Source organism: Callithrix jacchus, chromosome 5 (genome assembly GCF_049354715.1).
Source record: "Callithrix jacchus isolate 240 chromosome 5, calJac240_pri, whole genome shotgun sequence".
NCBI lineage: Eukaryota > Metazoa > Chordata > Mammalia > Primates > Cebidae > Callithrix > Callithrix jacchus.
Genome location: NC_133506.1, coordinates 4,785,911 through 4,804,831, shown reverse-complemented (window position 1 = coordinate 4,804,831; position 18,921 = coordinate 4,785,911). Strand labels below are relative to the sequence as shown.

General features: G+C 41.8%; 2 protein-coding genes and 1 long non-coding RNA gene across 10 annotated transcripts in view; 2 read left to right on the top strand and 1 right to left on the bottom strand.

Annotated features, from left to right (window-relative positions):
* LOC118153525 (uncharacterized) overlaps positions 1–9,748 on the bottom strand; it is a 35,970-nt gene extending 26,222 nt beyond the window's left edge. For both annotated transcript variants that reach the window (XR_008481136.2, XR_004742719.3), the window contains exon 1: positions 8,629–9,748. This is a non-coding gene — a long non-coding RNA (uncharacterized LOC118153525). The remainder of the gene's footprint in view (positions 1–8,628) is intronic.
* ITCH (itchy E3 ubiquitin protein ligase) overlaps positions 1–18,921 on the top strand; it is a 150,142-nt gene that overhangs the window by 126,721 nt on the left and 4,500 nt on the right. For 5 of the 6 annotated variants that reach the window (XM_035298060.3, XM_035298061.3, XM_035298058.3 and 2 more), the window contains one exon: positions 2,722–5,501. In XM_035298060.3, the coding sequence (XP_035153951.3) occupies positions 2,722–2,821 (100 nt within the window). In that variant the 3' untranslated portion in view covers positions 2,822–5,501. Of the gene's footprint in view, positions 1–2,721; positions 5,502–8,860; positions 8,934–18,921 lie in introns of those variants that run through there. The other variant, XR_004742718.3, reaches the window with a different exon arrangement.
* DYNLRB1 (dynein light chain roadblock-type 1) overlaps positions 9,813–18,921 on the top strand; it is a 29,537-nt gene continuing 20,428 nt past the window's right edge. The window contains exons 1-2 of one of the 2 annotated variants that reach the window (XM_054255107.2): positions 9,813–9,875; positions 13,851–13,983. In XM_054255107.2, the coding sequence (XP_054111082.1) occupies positions 13,960–13,983 (24 nt within the window). In that variant the 5' untranslated portion in view covers positions 9,813–9,875; positions 13,851–13,959. The remainder of the gene's footprint in view (positions 9,876–13,850; positions 13,984–18,921) is intronic. The other variant, XM_002747263.7, reaches the window with a different exon arrangement.

Below are 18,921 nucleotides of genomic sequence, written 5' to 3'. Positions count from 1 at the left end.
ATTCCTTTTTTCACATCTGAATTTTTTTTTTAATGTGGGATTTAGAATTCTTTTAACTTTTCTCTAAAAGCAGAAAAAGAAGTCAAAGTTAGGAGATCTACTTTATAAGATCATGACCACAAATACTCTCATTTTAAATCTAATTTAATTACATTTCTAGAAATGTAGAAAACCAAATCTAATCCTTACCTTAGAGCAAATGTATTAATACTTTGGAATTCAACCTAATAACAATATATTTTAGTGATCATATATGGTCCTTGCTGGACATCTGACCTCTTTACTGTTTTATTGTCTATTCCTGTTTGTTTTTATACATGTTTTATATATACATGTAATGTTTTAGTAAGAATTTTATTGCTATATAAAAACTTACCCTCTTAAATTATACAGTAGAGTTCAGTGGTTTTTAGTGTATTTACGAGGTTATGTGAGCATCACTACTATCTAATTCCAGAACATTTTTTTACGTTCCCCAAAATCCATGTACCCATTAGCAGTCACTCCCCATTTACCCCCTGTGCAGTCCTTGGTAACCACTAATCTACTTTCTGTCTCTATGAATTTTTCTTTTCTGTGCATTTCATGTAAAATGAATCACAATAAATATATGACCTTTTTTTTGAGACAGAGTCTTGCTATGTTGCTCAGGCTGGGGTACGGTGGCACAAGCTCAGCTCACTGCAACCTCTGCCTCCTGGGTTCAAGTGAGTCTCCTGCCTCAGCCTCCTGAGTACCTGGGACTACAGGCGTGCACCACCACGCATGGCTAATTTTTTGTTTTTAGTAGAGACAGGGTTTCACCATGTTGGCCAGGCTGGTCTTGAACTCCAGACCTGGTGATCCACCCACCTTGGCCTCCCAAAGTGCTGGGATTACAGGCATGAGCCACCATGCCCAGCCAAATATATAACTTTTTTGTGTGTAGTTTCTTTTACTTAGCATGTTTTCAATGTTCACCCATAGTCTAGCATATATCAGTATTTCATTCCTTTTTAAAATTGTTGTGTTTAATATACATAACATAGAATTTACCATTTGTGTTTATCATTCAGTGGTATTAAGTACATTCACATCATTATGCAGCCATCTCCACCATTCATGTCCAAAAATTGTTTCTTTTCTTTTTTTTTGAGACATACCTCACTCTGTCACCCAGACTTGGAGTACAGTAAGTAGCTCGGTCTTCACTCATGCAGCCTCCACCTCCCAGGCTCAAGTGATCCTCCCACCTTGGCCTCCCAAGTAGCTGGGACTACAGGTGTGTGCTACCACACCTGGCTAATTTCTAACTTTTTGTAGAGACAGAATCTCACTTTGTTGTTCAGGCTGGTATTGGCCTCCTGAGCTCAAGCAGTACTCCTGCCTTGGTCTCCCAAAGTGCTGGGATTATAGGCCACTGTCCTGACCCAAAACTTTTCATCTTGCAAAATTGAAATAGTACCCACTAAAGCAGGGTTCCTCAAGTCCTGGTCCCAGCCTGTTAGGAACTGGGCTGCACAGCAGGAGGTGAGCAGAGGGTGAGTGAGCATTACTTGCTGATCTTTGCCACTTGCCAGTTCAGCAGAGGCATTAGATTCTCATAGGAGCAAGTACCCTGTTATGAACTGTACTTGTGAGGAATATAGATTGCGCATTTCTTATGAGAATCCAATGATCTCAGGTGGAACAGTTTCTTTCCGAAACCACCTCCCTCCCCACTCCTGTCCATGGAAAAATTGTCTTCCACAAAAACATTCCCTGTTGCCAAAAAGGTTGGAGACTGCTGCTTTAAACAATAACTCCCCATGACTCCCTCTCCCCAGGTCCTGGCAATCATCATTCTACTACTGTTTCTATGATTTTTGACTATCTTTAGTACTTCTTAAGTGTAGAATCATACCTTATTTGTCCTTTTGTGACTGGCTTATTTCACTTAGAATAGTATCTTTAATTTTCATCCATGTTGTAACATGTGTCAGCATTTCCTCCTTTTTAATGGTAAATAATACTTGATAGTCTGAATATACTACATTTTGTTTGTATATTCATCTCTCCCTGGACACAGGTTATTTCCACCTTTTGGCTATTTTGAATAATGCTGCTATAAACATAGGTATACTGTGGTAGAATATAGGTATATCTACCCATGTCCCTGCTTTCAATTGTTTTAGGTATATACCCAGAGGTAGAACTGCATGATTGTATAGTAATTCTATTTTTAATTTTTTTTGGGGGGGGAAATCTCGCCATACTGCTTTCCATAGGGGCTACACTCCTTTATATTCTTACTAGTAGTGCAGAAAAGCTCTGATTTCTCCACATCCTCACATCCTTTTCAACTCTTGTTTTCTTCTTTTTGTTGTTGTTGTTTTAAATAATAGCCATCCCAGTAGGTGTGAAGTGTATCTTATTTGCATTTACCTAATGACTAAGGATGTTGAGCATTGTTTTCATGTGTTTATTGGTCATTTGTATATCTCCTTTGGAGAAATGTATCCTTTACCCATTTTTAAATATTGTTGAATTCTAAGTTTTTTATATATTTTAGATAGCAGTTCTTTATCAGATATATGATTTATAAATATTTTTTTCCATTTTTGAGTTATTTCACTTTCGTGACGGTATCCTTTGAAGCACAGTAGTTTATTTTTGTGCTTCTATAGGAGTGGTGTTATACTACACTACTCATTTGATTCTTTGCATATTTCCTTTTCTCAAACTAACAATTCTTGCTTTTAGTTTTAATCGCCTGGACCTGCCACCATACAAGAGCTATGAGCAACTGAAAGAAAAGCTGTTGTTTGCCATAGAAGAAACAGAAGGATTTGGACAAGAGTAACTTCTGAGAACTTGCATCGTGAATGGGCAAGAACTTGTTTGCAATGTTTGTTCTTCTCTGCCTGTTGCACATCTTGTAAAATTGGACTGTGGCTCTTTAGAGAGTTATCTGAGTGTAAGTAAATTAATGTTATCATTAAAATTTATCACCCAGTGATTTCTACTCACCATTTCCAGAAATCAGGTCTGCAAATGACTAGTCAAAACTTTGCTTAACATGAAATTTTAACACAGCAATGAAATCTGCCTTGTCTTATTCCACTAGTTTGTTCCCTTAACAATTTTGTATATAGGTCAAAAGTTTCACTTGGGAGTAGGTTTTTTTCTTTTACAAATTCTGGAGATAAGCAGGGAAGTCCTTTGGTAACTGCAATATACAAGATCTTCCTATTAAGCCTCTTGGGATGAGGCATTTGTTAAAAGTGCAAACTTACCCCAGCTTCTGGGGATGTGAGCAAAATTTTGGCTTGTGTTCTCCTCATTTTAGTCTGACTTGACTATTGTCTTTCCTTTCTGGAGCATGAATCCATACATCATTCCTGGAAGTGATGCAAAACTACTGCATCTCTCTACAAAGTAGTTTTGTCAATTTGAATTCAGGGAAAAGTTGGTCACAGCCTCTAAATAATTTCATTTGGAAGTTTGATTGTTTTAGTTGCCTGGCAAATACTACACTTTACGAACAATATTAACACTGTGATTCCTTCGTTGTTGTTTTAAGTTAACCTAGGGCCAGGCGTGGAATCCTAGCACCTTGGGAGGCTGAGGCAGAAGGATCCCTTGAGGACAGGAGTTCAGGACCAGCCTGGGCCACATAGGGAGACCCTGTCTCTTTTGGGGGGAAAAATAAATGGGAAAAAAGTTAACCTAGAATTAGAATTAATTTAATTGAATTCATCTAAGGACATCACTGGTGATTTTTATATGTTCTACATAACTGATGCTTTATAATTTTATCATAATCCAACAACTTCAGTTTATATTTAATTATTGTTAAGGAGTTTAAGACTAGAAAGACAAGAGTGCTTTCTAGTCCAAATAGAGGTCAATGAAATAGCTTCTGACATCAAATTTTCATTTGAGAGGGAGAGCTGTGGTATGGGCTAAAAAGAAAGGAAGATAACGTCCAGTAACTACAAGAATATATTCTCTGTGAATTAAAAGTCTTCAAATTTATCATTTCTCTGACATATGTTGGAGTAGTCATTTCCATTCTTTACATTGTCCTGAAATGGTTTGATATCCCTCATCTGCAATATTCTTTTTACCCTTAAAATTTTTAGCAGGGTTTTCTTTTTTTCTCATGACTATTTTAAGTTTAGATTGCTCCATTACTAACTGATTAATGTACTTTGAAGTTCTCTGGAGTTAATTCTTTTAAATTGGCCTAGCTTAGACTGTCAAGATGGCTGTTATAAATTGGACTTTATGAGCAGTGGAATGAAGCCTAAGCCAGCTGAGTCCCTATTATAGCTGTACTGTGAGGACAGCCTCATAGCTCATGTATAAGGGACTTTGCCATGTTTGAGAGGCATAGCATGAACAAGTAATATTAAGCCAAGAACAAGCAGCAGAACCCTGTTCCATATGGAAAAAAATATTTTTTTTGGCCCTAATGCTCTTCCTTTTTACATCCTGGAACAACAATAAAAACTTTTTTTTTTTAACTTGGCTATCTGTACTCCAAGACACTGCCATCATAAAGCAGAGACTTACATGAGTGAAAAGGTTGCCTCATCAAAGAAACTCAGTGTAAATTGGGAGACTAGGCTCTCCCCAGCCCTGTGGTTTTTTTTTATTTCATGTACCCCAGGAAATACTGTGTGGTTTCCAGTAGCCCTAGTTGTTAAAAGTAGGGACTCTGCCTTTTTGTTGGTAGGGGGGGAAAATGCTATTGCTTTGTCTTACAGAGCGAATGTCTGCCAACTACCCGTTCATTATATAAGTCTGAACTTCGTAATATATGGCTAATGAAGATTAAGCCCTCTATAAAGACTTCCTGTTGAGGTGAATTCTCATACTGAAATGTAGTTATCTACAATATTTACTAGAGATTTATGAGATTAAATTAAGAGATAATGTAAGAAAATAGATTTTTTTTTTGTTCTATATAATGCTTCATGATTCATTTAGGGACCTAGAAATATTGTGTGAAAATATATAAATATCACCCAAAAGGCTTTCTGCCCTATATTTTTAAAATACAGAATAGTTATATTTGAAGTAGCCCTGGCCCTAGTTCTATAGGGCTTGGCTATTTAATATTTTTATGGAAGAAGTGTTTAGTTCTGGAAAAGGTAAATGCTTGTATATATTTTTGCAGCCTGGGATCTCCCTACTCCATTTTTCCCTTTAATTTAAGTGGCCACATGTATATGTCTTCCCTGCTGTGTTAGGAAAATGGGGGCTGGATATCCCAAGAATCAGAGGTTATATAAAAATACTGCAAATAGATAGCAGACATAAATATCTACCAAATGCTATCTTAAATTTTGGTCCAAACTGAACATATGGAAATAGATTTATTGTAAGTATTTACGTAGACCTTTTTCTTAAATCTGAACTAAATTGCTTTTAGAATTCTTTCTCTTTGTAAGCATTGTAAATGCTAATAAATCCTGTTAATTATTATTATTTTTTTTTACTGCATGTTACATTGAAATAAAAACAAAGTAAAATGAGCAATTGCCTTATTCTTCTGCTCTTTTGCAGGGGGCAGGGGTTGGGGAAGACAGCATTCCACAGCCTGGTCAGGAGGGAAGGACCTCACTTTTTTGATCAAATGGAGTGGTTTAAAACTGATCAAACAGCTCATAATAATGAATTCCTGCTCTGTCTTTTATTATGTCAGAGTACAGAAGAACCTCATTTCATAAAACTTACAATAACTCTATTTAAAATTCAGGTATTGTACTTGGGAGGCTGAGGTGGGAGGATCGCTTGAGTCCAGAAGTTCAAATCCAACCTGGGCAACATAGCGAGACCCTGTCTCTTAAAGCAACAAAAAGACATATTCAGGTACTGATTTTTCATCAAGAGATTGACATACCAATGACTAGAAATTTTAGTGAAACATGTTCAACTATACACAAAGTTCTCATCCTAAACGAACTATTTCAATCAAGCCCGCTCTACCACTTTTTACTTATCTGGTTAATAATCTGAAATGTTAATCAGGGTTGACTCATGGAATTAAACTTTTCCTCTTGTTTTGGATGTTACTTCATCTTTCTAAACTCCTTTAGAGTTAACTACTTCTATTTAGTATTGTTGGCATCTCCAGCCCCCACCTCCTTTTTTTTTCTTTTAGTTATTTACAAAATTGTTGGTATATTTGTATATTACTGTATTAAGAGTACCTTTATTTTCTTGATCTGTTACTTCTAATACTCAGGTAATGCTACAAATATTACAGGAAGTCAAATGCTTTCATAAAGTTCCTTCAGTGGTTGCCTCACTTAACGTTTTCCTAAAAGATGTAAAACTGTTTATAATTAAACTTTTTGGTCCTTGATTTGCATGCTTTTCTGTTAGTCATGGGTAAGATGGGGTCTCTTTACTCTTTCCCCGGCCCCGCCTTCAGAGAAGACTTAAAATGACTAGGTCACATAGACTTCTGCCTCTCTGCTTTTTTATGTGGCAAGTTACAGTATGTCTGTATTGTGGTATTGTTCCCGGACCAAAACAAGGGTCAGGCTCCTTATTCTTGCAGCCCAATAATGAGGTGCAGATGAACTGGGAAAGGAGGGAGTTTACTTCAGTAATGGGTATGGGGAGAAGGCCTGGAAATTATCCCCAGACCAACTCAAAAGTACAAAGTTTTCCAGAGCTTATTTACCTTCTAATCTGTATGTCTATGTGTAAGTGTGCATTCATCTAAAGACATAAGTGATTAGCTTTTTTAAATCTATAACTAAGATCTGAGTCCCAAAGACCTTCTTCTGGAGCCTCAGTAAATTTACTGAATCTAAATGGATCCAGGTGCTGGGGTGAATGATTACCCTTCAGACCCCCCAGTAAACTTGTTTGTGGGGGCCTTCAGAAAAAGTTCCTTCAGACCCCCAATAAAACTTGTCTAATCCTAAATGGATCCTGTTAATTCCTTTGTTATCTTGTCATGCTTCAAGGCCCAGGAAAGGCCTGGGCAAAACCCTTGGTGGGCTTTTGTATAAGGGCCCTGACTTTTTTAGCTTTTAATATTTAACTTAACCACTCAGTCAGTGCTGAAACAGTTGTTATGGAGACCTGTGTTATTAAGACCTGGCCTACCACAATATGAGTAAAAATACTAGAAATTGCTACGCAGATGAGACTGGATTTGGTGCCCATGTTGAAGATGAAGATATCTCCAGGGGCTGTTGACTAACATGAAGGCCTCCATGTGAATTGTTTTCTGAGACAACTGAAAGATGGGACCACAGGCAGGAGTGCTAAGTAGAGAACCACCAACTAGCTAGCTATCAAGACTGTTACCAAGAGTGTTATCAACCAGCTGGCCTGCTTACCATCTTCATAGACCTTTTTCTTATTGGGAAACTCAGGTGATTATGCTCTCATTTAAAACAAAACCAGTGGAAAGGGACTAAGGCAAGAGGAATTTTTTAATACAGCTGATCTAACATGGGCCTAGGGGACAGAAACTGCAGGCCTCTCCCAGGTCCTGAGTAGCTGTTTAGTCTGTCCAGTGGAAGCTGCTAGAATGCTGTAGTTTCAATGTGCTTAGAATAAGGGACAAGATATGTCCCCCTCAGCATGTGGAAACCTATGGGGAATAAGTAATTGTTCTTATTAACCATTGTCTCTCATCCAAAACCCTACAAAGCATCAAACTGGGACTCAGCTGTGGCTGACTGGCTGTTCTCTGGACTTTTCAAGTGTCTCAAACATTGTATAACTCTAGGAGTTGCTGTCTCTCCCAGCCTATTTCAGTTGTCGAATCTTCCATGTTTGTAGGACTCCTTTGTGATCAGGATATCTGTAGTGAGGAGCCAGGAGAAACTTTGTGGTTGGCAAGGAAAAGAGGACCTTAAACATAAACCCCCAAAGGACACTGTTGATCCCTTGTAAACAGGGTCCTGTTAATAAGTGAAGAGTGGCTATGAACAAAGGGATTTCCTCAAAGCACCCCGCAGGGAAGAACCTGGAGAATTTGTAGTCATACTTGCAAGATCACTAAAAACAGCCCTCCTGTTACTTTTCTTCTAATTCAGACCTGTTCTTCTATTTGTCTTCCATATCATAGCAACCAATACCCCACACCAACATTCACTTAATACCAAAACAACTGTCAACATTTATCACTATGTGCAGGACACTAGTAGATATGCTATGTGCAGTGTCACTTAGTCTTCCTGTTACTGGGAACGATTTCTGTTTCACAAGACAATAGAGGCTCCAAATGATTGAATCATGTTCACAACTATTAAGTAGAAAGTACAGATTGGAATCCAGGACGGTTTGACTCCAGAGCATGTATACTTAACCATTTTGCTGTACTGCTACTTACATACCACAACACCGGGAGTGACCAGTTTTGCCATTACATTTAATTAGCCTCCAAATCCTATCAAATCTATTCCCAAAACTTTTTTTTTTTTTTTTTTTTTTTTCCGAAACTAGAGTCTCGTTCTGTCGCCCAAGCTGGAGTGCAGTGGCGCGATCTCGGCTCACTGCAACCTCCCCCGCCCGATTTCAAGCAATTCTGCTTCACCCTCCCGAGTAGCTGGGATTACAGGCGCCCACCTCCATGCCCGGCTAATTTTGTATTTTAATACAAAAAGTCAATCCTCTTAACATGCAGACACTTACATTTCGAAGGAGAACCAAATCCTTCCTCACTGAAGAGCAGCTACCGTGGAATGAAATTTTGGAGTTAAGATTATCGTTGAATCCAACAAGCTACAGTGCCTGGGAGAAAAGGCACTTATAAAGTATTCGGTGAAGCTTACTGGTGATAAGGCATGTGCGTGTTCAGCACAGTAATGTGGCACAGGGTTCACTAAACGGCAGCATGTTTTAACCGAAGTTATTTCCTACTTAGAGGACCCAGAAATGTTTGCGGCCTGCGAGAATAGAATGCTAAAGAACGAAAACCCGGACAACACTGGACTCTGGTAAGAAGGGTCCCCCTTTTAGAGGTGAGAACAGGATAGAACACAAAGATGTGAAGTGGTTTCTCCTAGGTAACGCGGGGATTCAGCTGTGGCTGAGCTCGGATTCTGTAGACTCCCAGGCCAGCCCTAACCAATTCATCTCCGAGTTTGCACAGCCTCTTCCCCGGAGACTCCAGCCCCATCCCTGGCCTGCCCGATCCCGAAGCGCATTTGGGCACTGGGAGCCTCTCTCTCCGTCTGGGCTCAAAGGGGTCTCAGCAACCGCCCCACTCGCCTTCATACTCTCCCACCACGCTCCACCCAGGGACTTCAGAGCCAGCTTAGAACTCCATTGAGAGCTGAAAGCACCTTCCGATACCGAGAACCAGCATGTTCTTTTTTTGTGAGTTAGGGTCTCTCGCTCTGTCGCCCAGGCTGGAGTGCAGTGGCGCGATCTTGGCTCACTGAGCCTCGAACGATCCTCCCACCTCAGCTACCTCCCAGTAGCTGGGACCACAGGCGCGAGCCACCACGCCCGGCTACCTTCCTTTTTTTTTTTTTTTTTTTTTTTTTTTTTTTAGTAGAGACGAGGTGTCGCCATGTTGCCGAGGCTGTTCTCGAACTCTTAGGCTCAAGCGATCCTTCCGACTCGGGCTCCAAAAGTGCTGGTTTTACAGGCGTGAGCCACCGCTTCTGGCCAGAACCAGCATCTTTTCTGCACGGCTGGAGTTGGGAATTGTCCACACTTTAGCGCTTGTCTCCTTTGCTTTTCGCTTTCCCACAGTCGAGCAAATTTACAGAGTCCGGGCGCAGCTAAAGCCTGCGCTCCCGCCCCCACCTCACCCTGGCTCCTGATAGGCAGTGAGCGTTGTCCGTTTTGACAGAAACCTGTGCGCAGGCGCAGAAAGGCACGGGACTGGGCTGAGTGTTGGCTACGCGGGGCTACCGGATCCGTCGGAAATGGTGAGCGTGGGCCGAGGGGCTAGTGGCTGGCAGCCGCCCACCACCCCACGCTAGGCCTTCAGATCTCTGAGGATGAGGGGGTCTCAGAGCTCTGGGCTGGGAATTGGTTGGGGCTGGGCGTGGCCGGGACCGGGCCGGAGCAGACTTGAGGGCGGAACCCAGGCGGCGCGGGCCTCTAGAGCGGAGCTGAGGCGGGGCGGGTTCCTGCTGCCCCTTGACCGGAAGCAGGAGCTCCGACTCGGCCGGGAAGAGATGGTGGGGCGAGGGTTGCACAGCGACCCTGCAGCCTAGCGTCCTGGGCCTTGTTGCGCGATGGCAACCTTGCTAACGTTTCCTGCGAGCTCAGTGTATGGCAGGCTCTGCCAAGCGCTTTAGTTATCTCGTCTTTCCTCCGCTTCCTTCTCCCAGCTCTGTGAAGTGGATACGACCATTAACCCCATTTTTTATGCAAATCTGTTACCCAGAGCTTCGAGTAGCCTAGTGCTTTGCCCCAGGAAATGGTGGAGGTGGAGAAGCTTGGTTGCCGCCACTCTGTCACCGTGGTCCTTGCCAGCTGCTGGGACTGAGTGCCTGAGTCAGGAACAGGCGGCGTCCGCCCTTGAGGATCCCAAAGCCTTCTTTCTACCTTGCTGGCTGCAGCTGTGGGCTTTCTACGCCTTTAAGGGTTTTGTAGTTTTTAATCACAGCTTGTGCAAAATTTGAAAAAAGTTTTAAATGTTAAGCCATGTGAATGTATTATTTTTTCAAAAATCGTGTTTTTAAATCTAGATCTTTTAAGAAAAATTGAAAAAAGAAACTGTGTCATCACCTGGAGACACAGTCATATGACTTACAGTCTTTGTTTTTGCTTTATACGATTTAGCCCTTGTTGAATGTGCAATTGTGGGTTATGTGTTTTTCATTATTACACCGCAAAGAATATCTCCACATCATTACAAACATGTAATAATACTTCAAATATATATAAACTTCATTTTTCACATCACTTCTTAAGCTGTGAAAAAAATTCATATATGATAGTTGTACACATTTATGTTGTAGATATTTATATTTATACATGTGATATTTTGATACAGGCATACAAGGTGTAATGATCAAGTCAGGCTATATTTATTGTAAAATATTCGTCACCTCAAACGTTCATTATTTCTTTTTTTTTTCGGAGATGGAATCTTGCTGTGTCACCCAGTCTGGAGTGCAATGGCGCGATCTCAGCTCCCTACAACCTCCGCCTCCCAGGGTTCAGGCAGTTCTCCTGCCTAAGTCTCCCTAGTAGCTGGAATTACAGATGCCTGCCACCATACCCGGCTAATTTTTGCATTTTTAGTAGAGGCGAGGTTTCACCATGTTGGCCAGGCTAGGCTCGAATTCCAGACCTCATGATCTGCCCGCCTCCCAAAGTGCTGGGATTACAGTGTGAGCCACCGCCTGGCTTTTTTTTTTTTTTTTTTTTTTTTTTGATACTCATTCTTTTTTTTTTGATACTCATTCTGGCTCTGTCCTCTCAGGCTGGTGGGTCTCGGCTCACTGTAAACTCCGCCTCCCGGGATTAAGCGATTCTCCTGAGTAGCTGGGACTACAGGCGCATGCCACCACGCCCGGCTACTTTTTTGTATTAGAAACGGGATTTCACTGTGTTAGCCAGGATAGTCTCGTCGGTCTCCTGCCTCGGCCTCCCAAAGTGCTAGGATTACAGGCATGAGCCACCGCGCCCCTGAAACATTCATTTGTGTGTGTGTTAAGAACATTTCAAATCTTCTAATCTTCTAGCCTTTCATTTTCCTTTTTTTTTTTTTGAGACAGGATCTTATTCTTGCTCAGGCCGAGTAGTCCTGGGCTCATACAATCCTCCTGCCTCAGTCTTCCAAGTAGCTGGAATTATAGGCAGGGGCCATAAGCCTAACAAACTATTTTGAAATATACAATAAATGAATGTTAACTATGTAGTCACCCTATTGTGCTGTCAACCACGAGAACATGTTGCTTCTATCTAACTGGACATGTGTGCCCATTAACCAGTCTGTCTTTGTCCCCTCCGACTTCTCAGATTCTGGTAACCATCATTATCTCTACCTACAGGAGCAACATTTTTAGCTTCTACATATGGGTGAGAAGATGTAATATTTTTCTTTCTGTGCCTGACTTATTTCAGCTAATATAATGACCTCTACTTCTGTCCGTGTTGCTGCAGATGACAGGATTTCATTCTTTTTTATGGTTGAATAGTATGTCATTGTGTGTTAATACCACATTTTCTTTATCCATTTATCTGTTGATGGACACTTATCGAATTCCGTATCTTGGCTATTGTAAATAGTGCTGCAATATGAACGTGAGGATGTAGGGATCCCTTTGATGTACTAGCTTCCTTTCCTTTGAAGAAATACCCAGTAGTAGTATTGCTGGATTGTATTGTAGTTTTGTTTTTGTTTTTGTTTTTTTGAGACAGAGTCTTGCTCTGTCACCAGACTAGAGTGCAGTGGCACAATCTTGGCTCACTGCAACCTCCACCTCCTGGGTTCAAGCTATTCTCTTGCCTCAGCCTCCTGAGTAGCTGGGACTACAGGCATGTGCCACCATGCCCAGCTAATCTTTGTATTTTTAGTAGGGACAGGGTTTCACCATGTTGGTCAGGCTGGTCTCGGACTCCTAACCTCGTGATCTGCCCACCTTGGCCTCCCAAAGTGCTGGGATTAAGGTGTGAGCCACCTTTGCCTGGCCCCTTATCTCTTAAAAAATAATAACAGATAAGGTCTGGCTGTGTTGTCCAGGCTGGACTTGAACTTCTAGGCTCAAGCAATCTTCCCACTTCAGCCTCCCAAGTGGTTGGGACTATAGGCACTGCCAACTCACCCAGCAGTTTATAGCTTTCTTCAGAAAACTCCATACTGTTTTCCATAATGGCTAATTGACATTCCCACCAGCAGTGTGTAAGAGTGCCCTTTTCTCCACATCCTTGCCAGCATTTGTTATTTTTTGTCTTTTTGATAATAGCCGCTCTAACTGGGGTGAGGTGATACGTCATTGTGGTTTTGATTTGAATTTCCCTAATAATTAGTGATGTTGAGCATTTTTTCAAATACCTGATAACCATTTATATGTCTTTTGAGAAATCTCTGTTCAGAGCCTTCCTTTGCCCGCTTCTTAATGGGATTGTTTGTTTTTCTGCTGTTGAGTTTGAGTTCTTGCATATTCTAAATGTTAATTAGTCCCTCGTCAGATGAATGGTTTGCCAATATATTCTCCCATTTCAGAATGTCTCCTCACTCTGTTGATTGTCTCCCTACTGTGGAGAGGCTTTTAGTTTAATATGGTCCCATTTGTCTATTTTGTGGTTGTTGCCTATGCTTTTGAAGTCTTAGCCATAAAATCCTTGCCCCAGTGTCCTGAAGCATTTCCCCTATGTTTTATTCCAGTCATTTTATAGTTTTGAATCTTATATAGAAGTCCTTCATCCATGTTGAGTTGATTTTTCTATCTCATGAGAGATGGGGGCCAAGTACCGTTCTACAAATCCAGTTTTCCCAGCACCATTTATTGAAGAGGATATCCTTTTCCCAATGTATGGTCTCGATGACTTTGTCGAAAATCCGTTGGCTCTAAATACGTGGATTTATTTCTGGGTTCTCTGTTCTAGTCCATTGGTCTGTATGTCTGTGTTTTTATACCAGTATCATGCTTTTTTTGGTTACTACACCTTTCTAGTATGTTTCGAAATCAGGTAGTGTGATACCTCAAGCTTTGTTCTTTTTGTCCAGGCTTGCTTTGTCTTTCTGAGTCTTTTGTGGTTCCAAACAAATTTCAGGATTGTTTACAGGCAATACTTGCACACAGTAAAAGAATTAATGATGTGAAAGGATCTAAGAGAAAAATAAAATTCCCACTCTCCTACCCCTAATCTCAGTCTTTCTTCCCTTAGAAACAACCATTATTAGTTAGTTTGTTTGTTTCTTTTTTCCTTTCTTTCTTTGCCAGACTTGACCCTCCCAAGCTCAAGTGATCCTCCTGCCTCAACACCCCAAGTACCTGGACTACTGATGCATGCCACCATACCTGCTAATTTTTTTTGCATTTTTTTGTAGAGATGTGGATTTGCCATGTTGCACAGGTTGGTCTCGAACTTCTGGTCTCAAATGATTCGTCCACGTTGGCCTGCCAAAGTGTTAGGATTACAGGCATGAACCACTATACTCAGCTGTTTGTTTCTTATACATCTATGCAAGCACTTATATGGCCCCTCTTTTTCTTACGTAAATGGTAGTTTACTATAACCTGTACTATGCTATTCTGTGGTTATACTCATAAAAGCAATACAAATTTAGATGCTTTTTTTTTTTTTGCTTTGGATCTTTCATTGTGTAAGTACAGATGCATATTTTAACTTTTTTTTTTTTTTTTTTTTTTTTCTTGAGACAGAATTTCGCTCTTTGTTGCCCAGGCTGGAGTGCAGTGACATGATCTCAGCTCACTGCAACCTCTGCTTTCCGGGTTCAAGGGATTCTCTTGCCTCAGCCTCCCAAGTAGCTGGGATTACAGGCGTGCACCACCACATCCAGCTAATTTTGTATTTTTTTTTTTTAGTAGAGACTGGGACTTCTCCATGTTGGTCAGGCTGGTCTCAAACTCCTGACCTCAGGTGATCTGCCCACCTCAGGCTCCCAAAGTGTTGGGATTACAGGTATGAGCCACCGCACCTAGCCAACCTTTTTTTTTTTTTTTTTTTTTTTTGAGGCAGAGTCTTGCCCTGTCGTCCAGGCTGGAGTGCAATGGTGTGATCTCAGCTCACTGCAACCTCCGCCTCCTGTTTTCAAGTGATTCTCTTGCCTCAGCCTCCCAAGTAGCTGGGATTACAGGTGCATGCCACCATGCCTGGCTAATTTTTTTATTTTTATTAGTGACATGGTTTCTCCATGTTGGCCAGGCTGGTCTCGAACTCATGACCACAGGTGATCTGCCCACCTCAGCCTCCCACAGTGCTGGGATTATAGTCCTGAACCACCGCATATTTTAACAATTTGAAATAGTACCAGAGGATATAATATAGAAAGTTTATGTGGTCCCTATCTTACCACCCCATGGTAACTTCTGTTGGCAGTTGGGTGTGTTTCCTTCCAGATTTATTTGGTACATAAGCACGTTTATTAGATTAAACTGGAATATATATATTTATACATGTGAAGTTTAAGGTTGAAGTAGAGATATCGCTTGAACCAGGAGGTCAAGGCTACAGTGAGCCATGATTGCACCACTGCACTGCAGCCTGGGTGAGAAAATAAGAGAAAACAGAAGTTGACTTTAAGATATATGTGTATATATCTTATTCTGCAACTTGTTCTGTTTACTTAAAAATATCCGACATCTGGCCAGGCGTGGTGGCTCAAGCCTGTAATCCCAGCACTTTGGGAGGCCGAGCGGGTGGATCACGAGGTCAAGAGATCGAGACCATCCTGGTCAAAATGGTGAAACCCCGTCTCTACTAAAGATACAAAAAATTAGCTGGGCATGGTGGCGCGTGCCTGTAATCCCAGCCACTCGGGAGGCTGAGGGAGGAGAATTGCCTGAACCCAGGAGGCGGAGGTTGCGGTGAGCCAAGTCCGACATTTTTCTGTGTTATTATATGCAGGTCTGCTTCATGCTTTTAAAGGTCTGTGTAGTATCCTTGTTCCATATGTACATTACGGTGTATAGTTTTTTCATTCCAGACACTGCTGCAATAACTGTTCTTGTTCTTTTTGCACTCATGTTAGTGGTTATGTAGGCTAGATTCCTAGAAGTGGCACTTTTGGCATATGTATTTTACATTTTAGGTGGAAACTGACCTTTAGAATAATGATATAAAAATCGTCCTTTTTTTTGAGGACGGAGTTTCACTCTTGTTATCCAGGCTAGAGTGCAATGGCACAATTTCAGCTCACCGCAACCTCCGCCTCCTGGGTTCAGGCAATTCTCTTGCCTCAGCCTCCTGAGTAGCTGGGATTACAGGCACGTGCCACCATGCCCAGCTAATTTTTGTATTTTTAGTAGAGACGGGGTTTCACCATGTTGACCAGGATGGTCTCGATCTCTTGAACTCGTGATCCACCCGCCTCAGCCTCCCAAAGTGGTGGGATTACGGGCGTGAGCCACCGCACCCGGCAAAAATCGTCATTAATTGGCCTGATGTAGTGGCTCACGCCTATAATCCCAGCACTTTGGGAGGCCAAGGTGGGCAGATCACTTGAGGCCAGGAGTTCACCAGCCTGGGCAACATGGTGCAGCTGTCTCTACTAAAAATACGAAAAGTAACCAGAAGTTGCGTGTTTGTAATTCCAGCTGCTCAGGAGGCTGAGGCACTAGAATAGCTTGTACCTGGGAGGCGGGGGTTGCAGTGATCCAAGACCACACCAATGCACTCCAGCCTGGGCAACAGAGCAAGACTCTGTCTCAAAATAAATCAATAAAATTTAAAATTTTAAAAATCACCTATAATTCTCCTCATCCAATTTTACACAACTATTTTCATCTTTGTGTGTTCTCCTTCCTCTTTTGTTCACATATGCACATTTTCCAATATATGCATGCTGGGTTTGGGGGTGATTTTTTTCTTTTTAGTTGTTTTAATTTCTAAAAACATTTAACCTTGTTGCCATGTCATCTTTATGATTAACTACTTAGTGACTACATAATACTCAGTGAAATAGTTGTGTCCTCATTGGCCAAATCATTTACCTGTGTACATTTGGGTTGCTCCCATTTCTTTTTTTAGAGACAGAGTCTCACTCTGTCGCCCAGGCTGGAGTACAATGGTGCAAACTCGGCTCACTGCATCTTTGCCTCCCAGGTTCAAGTGATTTTCCTGCCTCAGCTTCCTGAGTAGCTGGGATTACAGGCATGTATCATCACACCTGGCTAATTTTTGTATTTTTTAGTAGAGACAGGGTTTCACCATGTTGTCCAGGCTGGTCTTGAACTCCTGACCTCAAGTAATCCACCCGCCTCGGCCTCCCAAAGTGCTGGGATTACAGGCATGAGCCACCATACCTAGCTGCTTTCATTTCTTAATTAGTAGAAATAGTGCTGTGATGATGCTTCTGTGAATGTCTGGTTTTGTTTTGATTTCACTTATTAGATTATTTCCTCAGAATTAAGATTCTTAGGAAAATAATTTCTGAGGCAGAGGGACCAATGCGTTTATGTCCTTGCAGTGTATTGTCCTGTAGCTTTTTCAAGATTGCGTTGCCCATGTACCTGCCAGTTTTGAAATAATATCAGCATTTAAAGAGAAACCTTAGGCTGGTCGTGGTGGCTCACGCCTATAATCCCAGCACTTTGGGAGACTGAGGCGGGCGGATCATGAGGTCAAGAGATCAAGATCATCCTGGCCGACATGGTAAAACCCCGTCTCTACTAAAAAATACAAAAATACAAAATTCTAAAAATACAAAAATTAGCTGGGTGTAGTGGCACACGCCTATAGTCCCCGCTACTCGGGAGGCTGAGGCAGAAGAATCGCTTGAACCCAGGAGGCGGAGGTTTCAGTGAGCCAAGATTGCGCCACTGTGCTCTAGCCTGGTGACAGAGCAAGACTGCGTCTCATAAATAAATAAATAAATAAATAAATAAATAAGAAACCTTAGCATTGCTATAATTTTTCATATCTTTTTCTGTTTTTTTTTTTTTTTTTTGAAGCAGAGTCTCTGTTACCCACGCTGGAATGCAGTGGTGTAATCTCAGCTCACTGCAACCTCTGCCTCCCAGGTTCAAGCGATTCTCCTGCCTCAGCCTCCTGAGTAGCTGGGATTACAGGCCTGTGCCACCATGAGGGCTAATTTTTGTATTTTTAGTAAAGACAGGTTTTACTATGTTGCCCAGGCTGCTGGTCTCAAACTCCTGACCTAAGTGATCCAGCTATCTCAGTTTCCCAGAGTGCTGGGATTACAGGCATGAGCACCTGAATTTTTCATTTCTTATTTGTAAGGAATGATGACCATGGTTTGATGTGTTTGTAATTTCTCGTAGGCATATTTTCTACTAGGATTCTTTTTGTACACTACGTACTAGAGACTTGCTATCGTCCTTAGTCATTTCGTGTGATGTTTTTGGATTTATTTTGCCTGTTATATTTGATGCAAGTATTTTTCTATCCTATTAGATTCGTTATTCTTATACAGAAGTTTTATGTTTAGTGGTCAAATTGGTCATAGTTCTTTATCAGTCATTTACTTCTAATGGTCATCCCTCCTCTGCTGAGCCAATGGATACTCCTGGATCTTTATTGCTGCTCTTTTTCCATCTGTCCGGAATGCGCACCTGGGAACTAGAGAATTGGGGAGCCTTGTTTCCATCACCCCATTGCCTGGAGTGCCTTTCTTATCATTTGGTTTTTGGCTTAAAGATTGCATACTTATGGCTCATGCCTGTAGTCCCAGCACTTTGGGAGGCCAAAGCAGGTAGATCGCTTGAACCCAGGAGTTCATTTTTTTTTTTTCTTTTTGAGATGGAGTCTCGCCTTATTGCCCAGGATGGAGTGCATGGCCCGATCTCATGTCACTGCAACCTCCACCTCCCGGGTTTAAGTGATTCTCCTGCCTCAGCCTCCTGAGTAGCTGGGATGACAGGCATCTGCCACCACGCCTGGCTAATTTTTTTTGCATTTTTAGTAGAAACAGGGTTTTACCATGTTGGCCAGGCTGGTCTTGAACTTGTGACCTTGTGATCTGCCCGCCTTGCCTCCCAAAGTGCATGAGCCACCATGCCCTGCTTTGAGCCCAGGAGTTCAAAACCAGCCTGGGCAACATGGCGAAACCCCATCTCTACAAAAAGTTAGCTGGCTTTGGTGGTACACCCTGCTAGTCCCACCTGTTTGGGAGGCTGAAGTGGGAGGATCACTTGAGCCTGGAAGGTCAAGGCTGCAGTGAGCCTTGATCGCACCACTGCATGCCTGGGTGACAGTGAGACCCTAGCTCAAAAAAAAAAAAAGTTATATCTCTTCAGGTGTTCCTGACCACATTAACCAGAGTAGCATCCCTTGCCCCACTGCCTAGTCCCTTTATCCTGCAAGAATCTT